The 12,617-nt window shown below is 43.1% G+C and overlaps 1 protein-coding gene across 2 annotated transcripts in view; it reads left to right on the forward strand.

Annotated features, from left to right (window-relative positions):
• The first annotated feature begins 7,793 nt into the window (after positions 1 to 7,793).
• The window catches only part of LOC121584858 (tetratricopeptide repeat protein 28-like), a 204,819-nt gene continuing 199,995 nt past the window's right edge, over positions 7,794 to 12,617 (forward strand). For both annotated transcript variants that reach the window (XM_041901032.1, XM_041901033.1), the window contains exon 1: positions 7,794 to 8,659. In XM_041901032.1, the coding sequence (XP_041756966.1) occupies positions 8,633 to 8,659 (27 nt within the window). In that variant the 5' untranslated portion in view covers positions 7,794 to 8,632. The remainder of the gene's footprint in view (positions 8,660 to 12,617) is intronic.

Below are 12,617 nucleotides of genomic sequence, written 5' to 3' on the forward strand. Positions count from 1 at the left end.
GGTCTTGTAGCCTATTCCAGCCTTGTGTAGGTCTACAATCTTGTCCCTGACATCCTTGGAGAGCTCTTTGGTCTTGGCCATGGTGGAGAGTTTGGAATCTGATTGATTGATTGCTTCTGTGGACAGGTGTCTTTTATACAGGTAACAAGCTGAGATTAGGAGCACTGCCTTTGAGAGTGTGCTCCTAATCTCTGCTCGTTACCTGTATAAAAGACACCTGGGAGCCAGAAATCTTTCTGATGGAGAGGGGGTCAAATACTTATTTCCCTCATTAAAATGCAAATCAATTTATAACATTTTTGACATGCGTTTTTCTGGATTTTGTTGTTGTTATTCTGTCTCTCACTGTTCAAATAAACCTACCATTAAAATTATAGACTGATCATTTCTTTGTCATTGGGCAAATGTACAAAATCAGCAGGGGATCAAATACTTTTTTCCCTCACTGTACATGTAGGTAGAGTTATTAAAGTGACTATGCATAGATAATAAACAGAGAGTAGTAGCAACGTAAAAGAGGGAGTGGGGTGGGGTGGGGTGGGGTGGGGGGGGACAATGTAAATAGTCCGGGTATCCATAATTAGCTGTTCAGGAGTCTTATGGCTTGGGGGTAGAAGCTGTTAAGAAGCCTTTTGGACCTAGACTTGGAGCTCCGGTACCGCTTGCCATGCGGTAGCAGAGAGAACAGTCTATGACTAGGGTGGCTGGAGTCTTTGACAATTTTTAGGACCTTCCTCTGACACCGCCTGGTATAGAGGTCCTGGGTGGCAGGAAGCTTGGTCCCAGTGATGTACTGGGCTGTACGCACTACCCTCTGTAGTACCTTGCGGTCGGAGGCCGAGCAGTTGCCATACCAGGCGGTGATGCAACCAGTCAGGATGCTCTCAATGGTGCAGCTGTAGAACGTTTTGAGGATCTGAGGACCCATGCTAATGTGCGGGGGCACTGGTTAGTCGAGGTAATTTAGGTAATATGTACATGTAGGTAGAGTTATTAAAGTGACTATGCGTAGATAATAAACAGAGAGTAGCAGCAGCATAAAGGGGGGGGGGGGAGGGGGGGGCAATGCAAATAGTCTGGGTAGCCATTTGATTAGATGGCATATGTAAGCATATGTATTTGCATGTTTTTGTGATTTATGACTAGTATGAACATGGGTAGCTTGACAGTAAGTTGCTCATACCTGTGTAGTAATGTTTTAATTACTCAACTAACATTTACCATTCTACTTTATTAATTGCACTGTAATTTAATTGTAACGGAGTTGATATTTTATGTTATTACACAAGTGGAATATAGGGTATGTTCCCTGTAATGTAATTACAATAACACAATAACTACAGTGTTATTACAACAGATATAGAGTGTGTTTGAGAATGTAAATGAATATCTTTGCGTAGTGAGCAATTCCTCTCCTTTCCTACCTAAACAAGTTGTGTCAGACTCTGGCATCATTACTGAGAAAAATTAGATAAGTGATGCTTTTAATCAGCATTTTATCTCGGCAGGCTTTTTATTTGACAATTATCTCTGGTGCTATCCCCAGGGTTTGGAAGGCGGCCCATGGACTCCCTCTTTACAAAGGTGGTGATCTCTCCAACCTAAATAATTATTGCCCTATCTTGAAATTGTCTTGCCTAGTAAAAATGTTTTAATCATTAATCAATCGTCAGCTTAGTTCCTTCCTAGCAACGATATGTAAGTGTTCACCAGCCTGGTTTCAGGCCAAGTTATAGCACTGTGCTGCCCTCTTTATTGACTTATCAAAGGCTTTCGATACTGTTGATCCCTCTTTATTGATTCAAAGATTGTCTGCAATCGGTATGGATCAGGCGTAATGTAATTGGTTCGAAAATTACTTGACAGACAGGACACAATGTGTTTTTTTCTGATGGTGTTAAGTCAGGTTTCCTTGATGTTACGAAAGGTGTCCCACCGGGATCGATTTTAGGTCCTGTACTTTTTACTGTCTTTATTAACAATGTTGGTCTATCTGCAAAAATTTTTAACATACACCTGTAAGCAGATGAGACTGTTGTGTATGCTATTGCCCCCACGGTTGACCAGAGTTTTAATCTGCCTTCATTGCTTTGCAGAAAGCCTTTGTTGAAATCAAATTGGTACTTAATGCAGGTAAAACCAAGAATATTTTATTCTCCAAATCACGTAAAAATGTATCTGATGATTTATGCATATGTACATTGGCTGGTGCCCTCATTGATCATGTTCCTGCTTATAAATATCTGGGTATCTGGATTGACGAAAAGCTATCTTTCAAATAGCATGTTGATGAGTTAGCTAAGAAATTAAGAATTCAAATTGGCATTTTTTTTTATATATGAATACGTCATTCCTTTCATTAAATAGCAGAAAAATAATTCTGTCAACATTCATAACGGTTATAGACTATGGCTATATTGCACAAAATCAAATACCAAGGAAGTCTCGAGGTTTTGCTCGCCTGAGGTAGAGTATCTTATGATAAGCTGTAGACCACACTATTTACCAAGAGAGTTTTCATCTATATTTTTCATAGCTGTCTATTTACCACCACAAACCAATGCTGGCATTAAGATTGCACTGAATTAGTTGTACAAGGCCATTAATCAACAGGAAAACGCTCATCCAGATGCAGCGCTCCTAGTAGCCGGGGACTTTAATGCAGGGAAACTTAAATCCGTTCTACCTAATTTCTACCAGCATGTTAAATGTGCAACCAGAGGGAAAAAAACTCTAGACCACCTTTACTCCACACACAGAGACGCATACAAAGCTCTCCCTCGCCCTCCATTTGGCAAATCTGACCATAACTCTATCCTCCTGATTCCTGCTTATAAGCAAAAACTGAAGCAGGAAGCACCAGTGATTCGGTTAATAAAAAAGTGGTCAGATGACGCAGATGCTAAGCTACAGGACTGTTTTGCTAGCACAGACTGGGACATGTTCCGGGATTCTTCAGACAGCATTGAGGAGTACACCACATCAGTCACTGGCTTCATCAATAAGTGCATCGATGATGTCGTCCCCCACAGTGACCGTACGTACATACCCCAACCAGAAGCCATGGATTACAGGAAACATCCGCACTGAGCTAAAGGGTAGAGCTGCCGCTTTCAAGGAACGGGACTCTAACCCCGGACGCTTATAAGAAATCCCGCTATGACCTCCGACGAACCATCAAACAGGCAAAGAGTCAATACAGGTCTAAGATTGAATCATACTACACTGGCTCTGACGCTCGTCGGATGTGGCAGGGCTTGAAAACTATTACAGACTACAAAGGGAAGCACAGCCGCGAGCTGCCCAGTGACACAAGCCTACCAGACGAGCTAAACCACTTCTATGCTCGCTCGAGGCAAGCAACAGTGAAGCATGCATGAGAGCACCAGCTGTTCCGGACGACTATGTGATCACGCTCTCCGTAGCCGATGTGAGTAAGACTTTTAAGCAGGTCAACATTCACAAGGCCGCAGGGCCAGACGGATTACCAGGACGTGTACTCCGAGCATGTGCTGACCAACTGGCAAGTGTCTTCACTGACATTTTCAACATGTCCCTGACTGAGTCTGTAATACCAACATGTTTCAAGCAGACCACCATAGTCCCCGTGCCCAAGAACTCTAAGATAACCTGCCTAAATGACTACCGACCCGTAGCACTGACGTCTGTAGCCATGAAGTGCTTTGAAAGACTGGTCATGGCTCACATCAACAGCATAATCCCAGAAACCCTAGACCCACTCCAATTTGCATACCGCCCCAACAGATCCACAGATGATGCAATCTCTATCGCACTCCACACTGCCCTTTCCCACCTGGACAAGAGGAACACCTACGTGAGAATGCTATTCATTGACTACAGCTCAGCATTCAACACCATAGTGCCCTCTAAGCTCATCACTAAGCTAAGGATCCTGGGACTAAACACCTCCCTCTGCAACTGGATCCTGGACTTCCTGACGGGCCGCCCCCAGGTGGTAAGGGTAGGTAACAACACATCTGCCACACTGATCCTCAACACGGGGGCCCCTCAGGGTGCGTGCTCAGTCCCCTCCTGTACTCTCTGTTCACCCATGACTGCATGGCCAGGCACGACTCCAACACCATCATTAAGTTTGCCGACGACACAACAGTGGTAGGCCTGATCACCGACAACGATGAGACAGCCTATAGGGAGGAGGTCAGAGATCTGGCCGTGTGGTGCCAGTACAACAACCTCTCCCTCAACGTGACCAAGACAAAGGAGATGATTGTGGACTACAGGAAAAAAAAAGAGGACTGAGCACGCCCCCCATTCTCATCGACGGGGCTGTAGTGGAACAGGTTGAGAGCTTCAAGTTCCTTGGTGTCCACATCACCAACGAACTATCATGGTCCAAACACACCAAGACAGTCGTGAAGAGGGCACGACAAAGCCTATTCCCCCTCAGGAGACTAAAAAGATTTGGCATGGGTCCTCAGATCCACAAAAAAATTCTACAGCTGCACCATCGAGAGCATCCTGACTGGTTGCATCACCGCCTGGTATGGCAACTGCTTGGCCTCTGACCGCAAGGCACTACAGAGGGTAGTGCGTATGGCCCAGTACATCACTGGGGCAAAGCTCCCTGCCATCCAGGACCTCTATACCAGGCGGTGTCAGAGGAAGGCCCTCAAAATTGTCAAAGACTCCAGCCACCCTAGTCATAGACTGTTCTCTCTGCTACCGCACGGCAAGCGGTACCGGAGTGCCAAGTCTAGGTCCAAAGACTTCTCAACAGCTTCTACCCCCAAGCCATAAGACTCCTGAACAGCTAATCATGGCTACCCGGACTATTTGCACTGCCCCCCACCCCATCCTTTTACGCTGCTGCTACTCTGTTAAGTATTTATGCATAGTCACTTTAACTCTACCCACATGTACATATTACCTCAACTACCTCAACTAGCCGGTGCCCCCGCACATTGACTCTGCAACGGTACCCCCTGTATATATAGCCTCCCTACTGTCACTTTATTTTACTGTATATATAGCCTCCTTACTGTCACTTTATTTTACTTCTGCTCTTTTTTTCTCAACACTTTTTTGTTGTTGTTGTTTTATTCTTACTTTTTTTGTTTAAAATAAATGCACTGTTGGTTAAGGGCTGTAAGTAAGCATTTCACTGCAATGTCTGCACCTGTTGTATTCGGCGCATGTGACCAATAAAATTTGATTTGATTTGATTTGATTTGATTGTCTAAATGAATAAAGCTGCCACTGTATTGAAACCATTAGACGCATTTTATCATAGCACATTAAATCAAATAAAATCTTATTAGTCACATACTTCGTAAACAACAGGTCTGGACTAACAGTGAAATGCTTACTTATGGGCCCTTCCCAACAATGCAGAGAGAAATAAAATAGTGAAATAATAGAAAAGTAAAACACATAATAATAAAAGTAATAATATATACACAATGAGTAACAATAACTTGGCTATGTACACAGTGTACCAGTACCGAGTTGTGCAAGGGTACGATGTAATTGAGGTAGATATGTACATATAACTAGGAATAAAGTGACAAATAGTAAAAAGTAGCAGCAGCGTATGTGATGAGTCAAAACAAGTTAGCGCCAAAAGGTTCAATGCAGATAGTCCGGGTAGCTATTTGGTTAACTACACTTTATTACGGGCGATAGGTTCAGTATTCATCACTGCATTCAGTATCAGAAAGTAGGCTGGCCCTCTCTGAAGTCTCGAAGATTGATGCATTGCACACTTTTTGTTTATAAAGCCCTCCTGTATAAACTTCCACTTCCTTTCTTCATTGTTAACTTACAGATGTACTAGTTACCAGACCTGGTCTCAGGGATGGCTAACGCTGGACAACCCTTCGACTCCACTGAGTTAGGTAAATCTGCTCTTAGGTTTTTTGCACCTTACTTGTGGAATGATCTCCAAGGCTCTATAAAGTTGGTTGAATTGGTGCTGTCTAGGCAATTCAAAAGGCTGATTGAGGGTCTTTTTACTGAAGAATGTGTTTGTTTTCTATAATTGTGTTTAGCTTTTCACATATTGATGTGAATATTGATGTGTATATTGATGTGTATAGTGTATATTGATATGTAATCATGTGTATTGATGTGTATACAGGGCTCATCTGTAAAAGACTCCCTGTTAAAATAAAGGTTAAATAAAATTGCACGCAGAGCAAGGTATGGAGAGAGTGTCATTCTGGTACGACAACAAGGAGGGGTTACAATTACACAGCCAGCTGTGCTCATAGTGTCAGCGTCACACTCTGCATTTTGTTCCTGTTCATCCAAGTGGATTAGCGAGTGCCGTTTGGACACTATACCCAGCAGTGTTTTGTCCAGGGACCATATGTCAGAGTGTCCCCTCCTGTTTGCCTTTTGTTGTCACGGTGACCCCTAGGTGGATTGCTGACCCCCCTGACCCTAGTTGGACACCAGGCCAGAAAAATTAAATTAGAGCTCCTAATAGGTGCACATTTAGACATTACTTTTAGGATCATTCACATAAAAAAATCATCATAACAAACAAACATAAAGATAACTACTGAGGGAGATGGTACACATTAAGTCAGAGAAAGAGTTTAATTGATTTTGATGACACCAATCTCATCACGCTGACTGTCAGTTTATTGATGCTTCCTGGTCCCATTCTGTTCAGTCAGAGGGCGTGGCAGTACCTCTGGCCATCCCCTCAGTGTCAGCCCAGGTCAGAGCTACTGGGGCTGTTCAGATACTTGAGAGTTGTTCTGCTTTGAAGCTTTTGCCAGTTTGCAGTGGTGGGGTGCAGTAGGAGTGGGTGGGTTCTTCCCAGAAATACCAGGCTCTGCTTTGCTCTCTCATTTAATGGTTTTTCTCTCCAACCCACCAAGATTACAAGCGATAAGAATTGCATCATCAAGACTGGGAAAATTGTAGCACTTATCTGCCAGTGAGATTTCTATCACCGGTCTGTGGCCAAATATGCCGGAAACAAAAAGCTTGGCAGGCAGCTAAAAAGCATAAACTATATCTGACAGCAGTATCACTAAAGCAAACATGTGGCAGCTAAAAATGGTGGACACTGGACAGCGGTCCGCGGTCCTTGTCTTCAGAGAAACATGGGTCAGAGGCCTTATGTACTCAACTTACCTGTCCTTTCAGAATCTTGTTTACTCTCATAGCCTGTACCGTCATTCAGTCCCATAAGGCTTACCACTAATGAAAAGGAAATAAGGACAATCTGTTCTGGCAATTTAGCCAGAACAGATGAGCTGTGTTGTTAGAATCTCTTAAGACCAGTAATGCCACTGTAAACAGTGAAGGGGATATACCTTGAAAGGTGTTGGAGGCTTATAGAAAGCTGCTAATCAGGTGTCTCCTTCTGTCACTTTTCTACCTTATTTGAAGTGGATTATAGCAGGCCTACCTCTTTGTGCAGCACAACAGGAAATAAGAGTTGTTCACCCTTTATCTGTGAATGAATGTGTATGTAGTCTATGCTTTTTTGAATACAATAACACCAAGCTGTTGGTGTTGTGGCAAAGGTTTTGACCTCATGTTTATCATGAGGAAATGTATGGTTGTCCACCTTCACATTATATTGCTCAAGTTCTACTCCTCCACTGTTGCTGTTGTGGATATCTGCAATACCTTCCTGGGGGCCATTGTATGAGTGCAGTGTTGGCTCAGCTCTGGAGTCTTTTCTCTGGCCACATCGCCTTTACCCTCGGCGCGCACGCTTTTGAATCGACGGCACTATGACCCCGCCGGCTCGTTCCTGCGCTGCTCCGTTCTGTTCCAACTCTGAGCTCTGCAATGCCCGAGCGCGAAGGAGCAGGGAAGGAAGTCATTAGAGTTGTGTAGTCCCGTTTGTTGCTGTTGCAGGATATCCTTCCAGCGCCTCGCACATAAATTCCAGGAATTTTTTTTCTGTTCCCCCCTCCTGTGACTTTCATTTGCGCCCTGTATGTAGCACTTTCACCGTGGAGATCTGGTTTTGGCATTGACTTTTGCTGGACATTTGATGGCACATTTTTTTTACCGTTAGAAAAGGGATCAACAACAGTTGTCATATGTTTCTGTGTTTTGTCAACGTTTTGGATAGACACGTTTTTCGGTGGGATAAATCCACAAAAACGTTGGACTTGTGTTTCTGTTTGGTTTCGGACTAACGGTTTTGTAATGCACGGAGGACGTGGAGGTTGACAAAAAGTTTAAGAATTAATTTCCCAGCAGTCAACCTAACTGGATATCTTCGAAAACCCTGCTAAAAGACTGCCAGCGGAGTGATCTAGCGGACAGACAGACTGGACATGGCTGGTGGTGCATCTCGGACTTGTAGTTTGGATTTTACGCACTGTTACCTATAGTCTTATTTATACAAAACGTTTGAACTGAAAACCGGGGCATTCAGTAATTTAGACAAACGTGTTCTGCTCCATTCCATCCTTTGGATTAAACGGGGCTATCGCGTGCCATCTCTCCCGACTTGACGTAGAACCTCGCATCGCATATTATGCGCCGCTTTTTGGAGAAAATATGCTGCAAAATTGAGGGAAGTCAAGAAGCAGCATGACTTGCTCTTGGAATTCCCTTGAATCTACATTTTCCTCATATATAATATCTTGATGCTGTACATTTTTGGTTTACAAATATGATGAAATGGCAGCCCCGGAAGAAGGTGAGTGAAAATTATATGGTTTAGATATCTGTAATACACTTGCTATGAATAGTCTCACCGGTGCATTATTTCCAAGATATGCATTTTTATTTTGTCCATATGTATTGTAGCTTAATACTTTATGGCCATAAGATAGGCTATCGGGCCAGTCAAAGTTTCCATGATAATTATTCCTTTTGGATAGTCACTTAGTTTAGCTTTATCCGTTTCTGGCTCATGTTTGGTGATTCAACAGTGATGTTTGTTTCATTAGGTTATTGATAATATTTCAGATTGAGCTGTTTTCAAAAACCCGTATAGCCTTTTGCTGGACATAACTCATGAGTGGGGCCCAATAGCCTGTGTTTATTCTCGGGTGAATACAATTATTTTGAAAACTGTCTGGAGAAGAGTGACAGTGCGTGGGCTGGAATGTCAATGGGTTCAATATAATGACATTTAATTGCGCATAAAAAGACTCCAGACTGATAGTGGACGACTCTATTTCAAATGAAAACGTGTATTTTCTTACATGAGATTGTAGCCCATTTTCATCCAGGAATAGGAAGACTAATAAAGGTGATATAGACCTGCCATAACATTGCGCATTCATTGCCCCTTGAGAAATGTACGTACAATCTTTGTTGTATCTCATATCCTTTACGCTACAACCATCGATTTCTGTAGAATCTAGAAATCATTCCCACCCTGTCCTACAGTTTGTAACCATGACCCTGTAGTGGCCTTCTTGGCAATCAGGGACATCATTGAGGGATGATGAAGGCATTTCGTGTAGGATTTGCAGATAGCTGAGAGTCATCCCATCTATGTGAAATTGAGATTATTAAAAGTCGACTAAACAGAGATAATAGCATTGCCTGTATAATAAAGGATTTGTTTAAAGTTAAGCCAGCAACAATTAATCCCCTCTCTTGGACGAAACTATAATATTTTCTTTTAAACTCTTTCTCTTCTATTGTTTTCCTTGAGAAACCTTCAAGTATTACCACATGGAAAAATATACATGCATCATCATCTGAAAAGCACGAAACCTCTCATTGGAAAAGGTGCAGATATTACGCTATTTTCCACTAGGTGGCACTTGTCTATTGATATGAGAAATTACACTTTCCCAAACTGTTGCGTCTCAATAGTCAAAGTAGCTTTCCTAATCTCCTTTCGTTTATGCCAATTGACCCTTAGAAATTGACCTAATGAAAGCAACAACCCTGATAAGTGTATCTCGTATTCATAATTTTAGATCAGCAAAGATGAGTGATTGGAGATGGATGAAAGGAGATGCGTGCCTCCATCGATAAACCTCCTCTTATCTGCTTGGACAATGCTCATTGGTCAAATTCGGCTTTATCGGTCGTTTGTTCCGGTAATTAATGAGAATAATTTTTATCCTGAATAATTTACTGATTATGAAACGAGAAATTCAAAACAGAGGTTCTTATTATATAATTATTACCAGAGTAAATAAAAGAGTGGTGCATGTCGTGAATCATTCCAGCAGCTGTGCTGCATCTCTGCCAGAATCATCCATGAGACCCTCCTCTGAGGATTAAAAGCCTTTACTCACTGCTGGAATTCAAACCCAATCACACTGTAGAAAAGCTGCTCAACTTTAAAAGATCATAAGAGAGAATGTTGTCATTCATTTCCATTAAAAGTATTGATTCAATTAAGGCCTACATGTTGTTAAACATGAATAAACTTGATTTCAAGTGTGGTGCCTCACAGCAATGAAGAAAGGTTATTGCATGTTTAAAGTGGTTTGAGTAATTTATGTGCAATGCTATTTTGCACATAAATAGCATACACACACTCACTCTATCACTCACTCTATCACTCATTCACTCACTCACTATTCACACGAAAAGGTCTATACATAAAGCTGACTTCACATTCAAGACATTCAAGTGTCTTTTCACACACTGTTTGGATATGTGTGTGACATTGTCCTTTCATCCTGTCCTCTGATACAGAACCAAAAACATCTCCTGACTGTGTGCTCTGGCCCAGGCATTTGAGACATTGCACAATGCAGGCAGGACAATGGAGGCAAAAATACAGCCATTGTGTTCCTCTCCTGTGGTTTCTGGAGACTCTACTTTCTTTTCTAAACCACTCACAGACACACACAGACACAGTAATGGCTGAGAAGGTCCTTCAGTTCAGTGTTCCCACTCTCACTTATTATGTATCTGTTTTTCAATCTGTCTCCTTACTCCACTTGTAGTTCGATGGAGATCAATAGGAAAGCATAGGAGGATCATATCGACTCAGGCCAAGTGTCTGCTCCGCTTCCTCATAATGGATTACACTAATAAGTTAAAAACTTTGTATCTGCTCTGTGGTGTTGGAGAGAGAGAGATAGAGAGAGAGATTCCCTCGCTGTTGGCCGCTGATATATTATCTCTCAGAAAAGGGGAAAATTCTAGGTTTTCCAGCGGATTAGTGGGATTAGCTACCTTGCTTCTATTACACTGTGATCATAATACAGGGTAGGAGACATTGGACGGGGGATGACTCCTACTCAAGGTTCAGATACAGTCTAGATAAACTGTCTGTTCAATAATAATCTATCTTCGCTTAGCAGATAGCTTTGTTCACGGGCTTAACCACCTTATGCATCATGGGGGATTTGATCCATCAACCCTGTAGTTTAACCATTAGTCCAGTTAGTCACTGCTCCTAACAAGACATCTAATCCACACACACTGTCCTCCCGGAATGTGTATTGGAAAGTGTTTGTGCATGGATGTTTATGATTGCATATATGTGTGTATACAGTATGTATGGGATATACTGTAGGTCTGACTAATGAGGAGGGGTTGAAACTGAGACATACACATGGCCACTTACCTCCAACACCACCCCCCTCACCCCCTGTACATTTGGAGTTCATGGCCAGGTTTATAGTAGCCTGAACCCAAGGATGGGAAAGTCACAGTTTGTTTTTGTGGTCATGCCAGATGTTCCTCTGGGTTTCTCACAGTTGACCTAAAGCCTTCTCACCCCTGTCTGACTGGGACACGGCCGTATGGCAGAGCCTTATCAATCCATCAATCAAATGTATTTATAAAGCCCTTTTTACATCAGCTGATGTCACAAAGTGCTATACAGAAACCCAGCCTAAAACCCCAAACAGCAAGCAATGCAGATGTAGAAGCACGTGAGGAGAGGAGAGTCTAGTTGTAGCCTAGGCCCTTATCATCTCCATGCTCACTCCTTGATCTCTGACCTTGTTCACCATCTTATGACCTGGGGGGAGTTTCTTATCTGATGTTTCTCCTTTGATTCAGCATTATTTCTGAGTTCTCTGGTGGGGCAAAGGGCTATCTTTCCCTCCAGCGCTCCATCAATCCCTGTGACGTCTCCTGGCTGGCAGCAGCAGGCCGGCAGTTTGGAATACATTTACGGCAGGGGGTAAGCCGTCAGAATGTAAGGGGAGGAGAGGAGAGGCTGGTGGACACACATCTGAGGAGAGGAGGGGGGGGAGCAGGGAAACCTGCCCTGGCTGGCTGTCAGCAGGCTGGGAGTCAGCAGGCTGGGAGTCACTGGGGAGAAGTTGGAAGAATGTTGGACAGATATTGGGACACATCAGGGAACAAATGAATGTGAGAGGGATAGAGCGGGAGATATAAGCAGAGAGATGGAGGATGTAGAGGAGATGGCATTACTGTAGCGCTGTAGACATTGATAGAATTGGAGATGGATTGAATAAGAGAAAGTGAGAGAAAATGAGGGCGAGCTGGAGGAATGGAATGAGAGAGATTGTGCAGGAGATAGAGATTTGGAGTTGAGAAATGAGAGAGGGAGACGGCCCCAAAGTGATGTGGCAGGGATAATGAATGATAGGGAGTGATAGCACCTGCTGTTCCTGACGCTACACAGTATTTACGGCCCAGCATGACGAGCGGAAAGGGAAGCGGCTACAGCGTGGCCAGCTCAGCCCCTGGCCCATCCTCGG

Source organism: Coregonus clupeaformis, chromosome 16, assembly GCF_020615455.1.
Source record: "Coregonus clupeaformis isolate EN_2021a chromosome 16, ASM2061545v1, whole genome shotgun sequence".
Classification (NCBI taxonomy): Eukaryota; Metazoa; Chordata; class Actinopteri; order Salmoniformes; family Salmonidae; genus Coregonus; species Coregonus clupeaformis.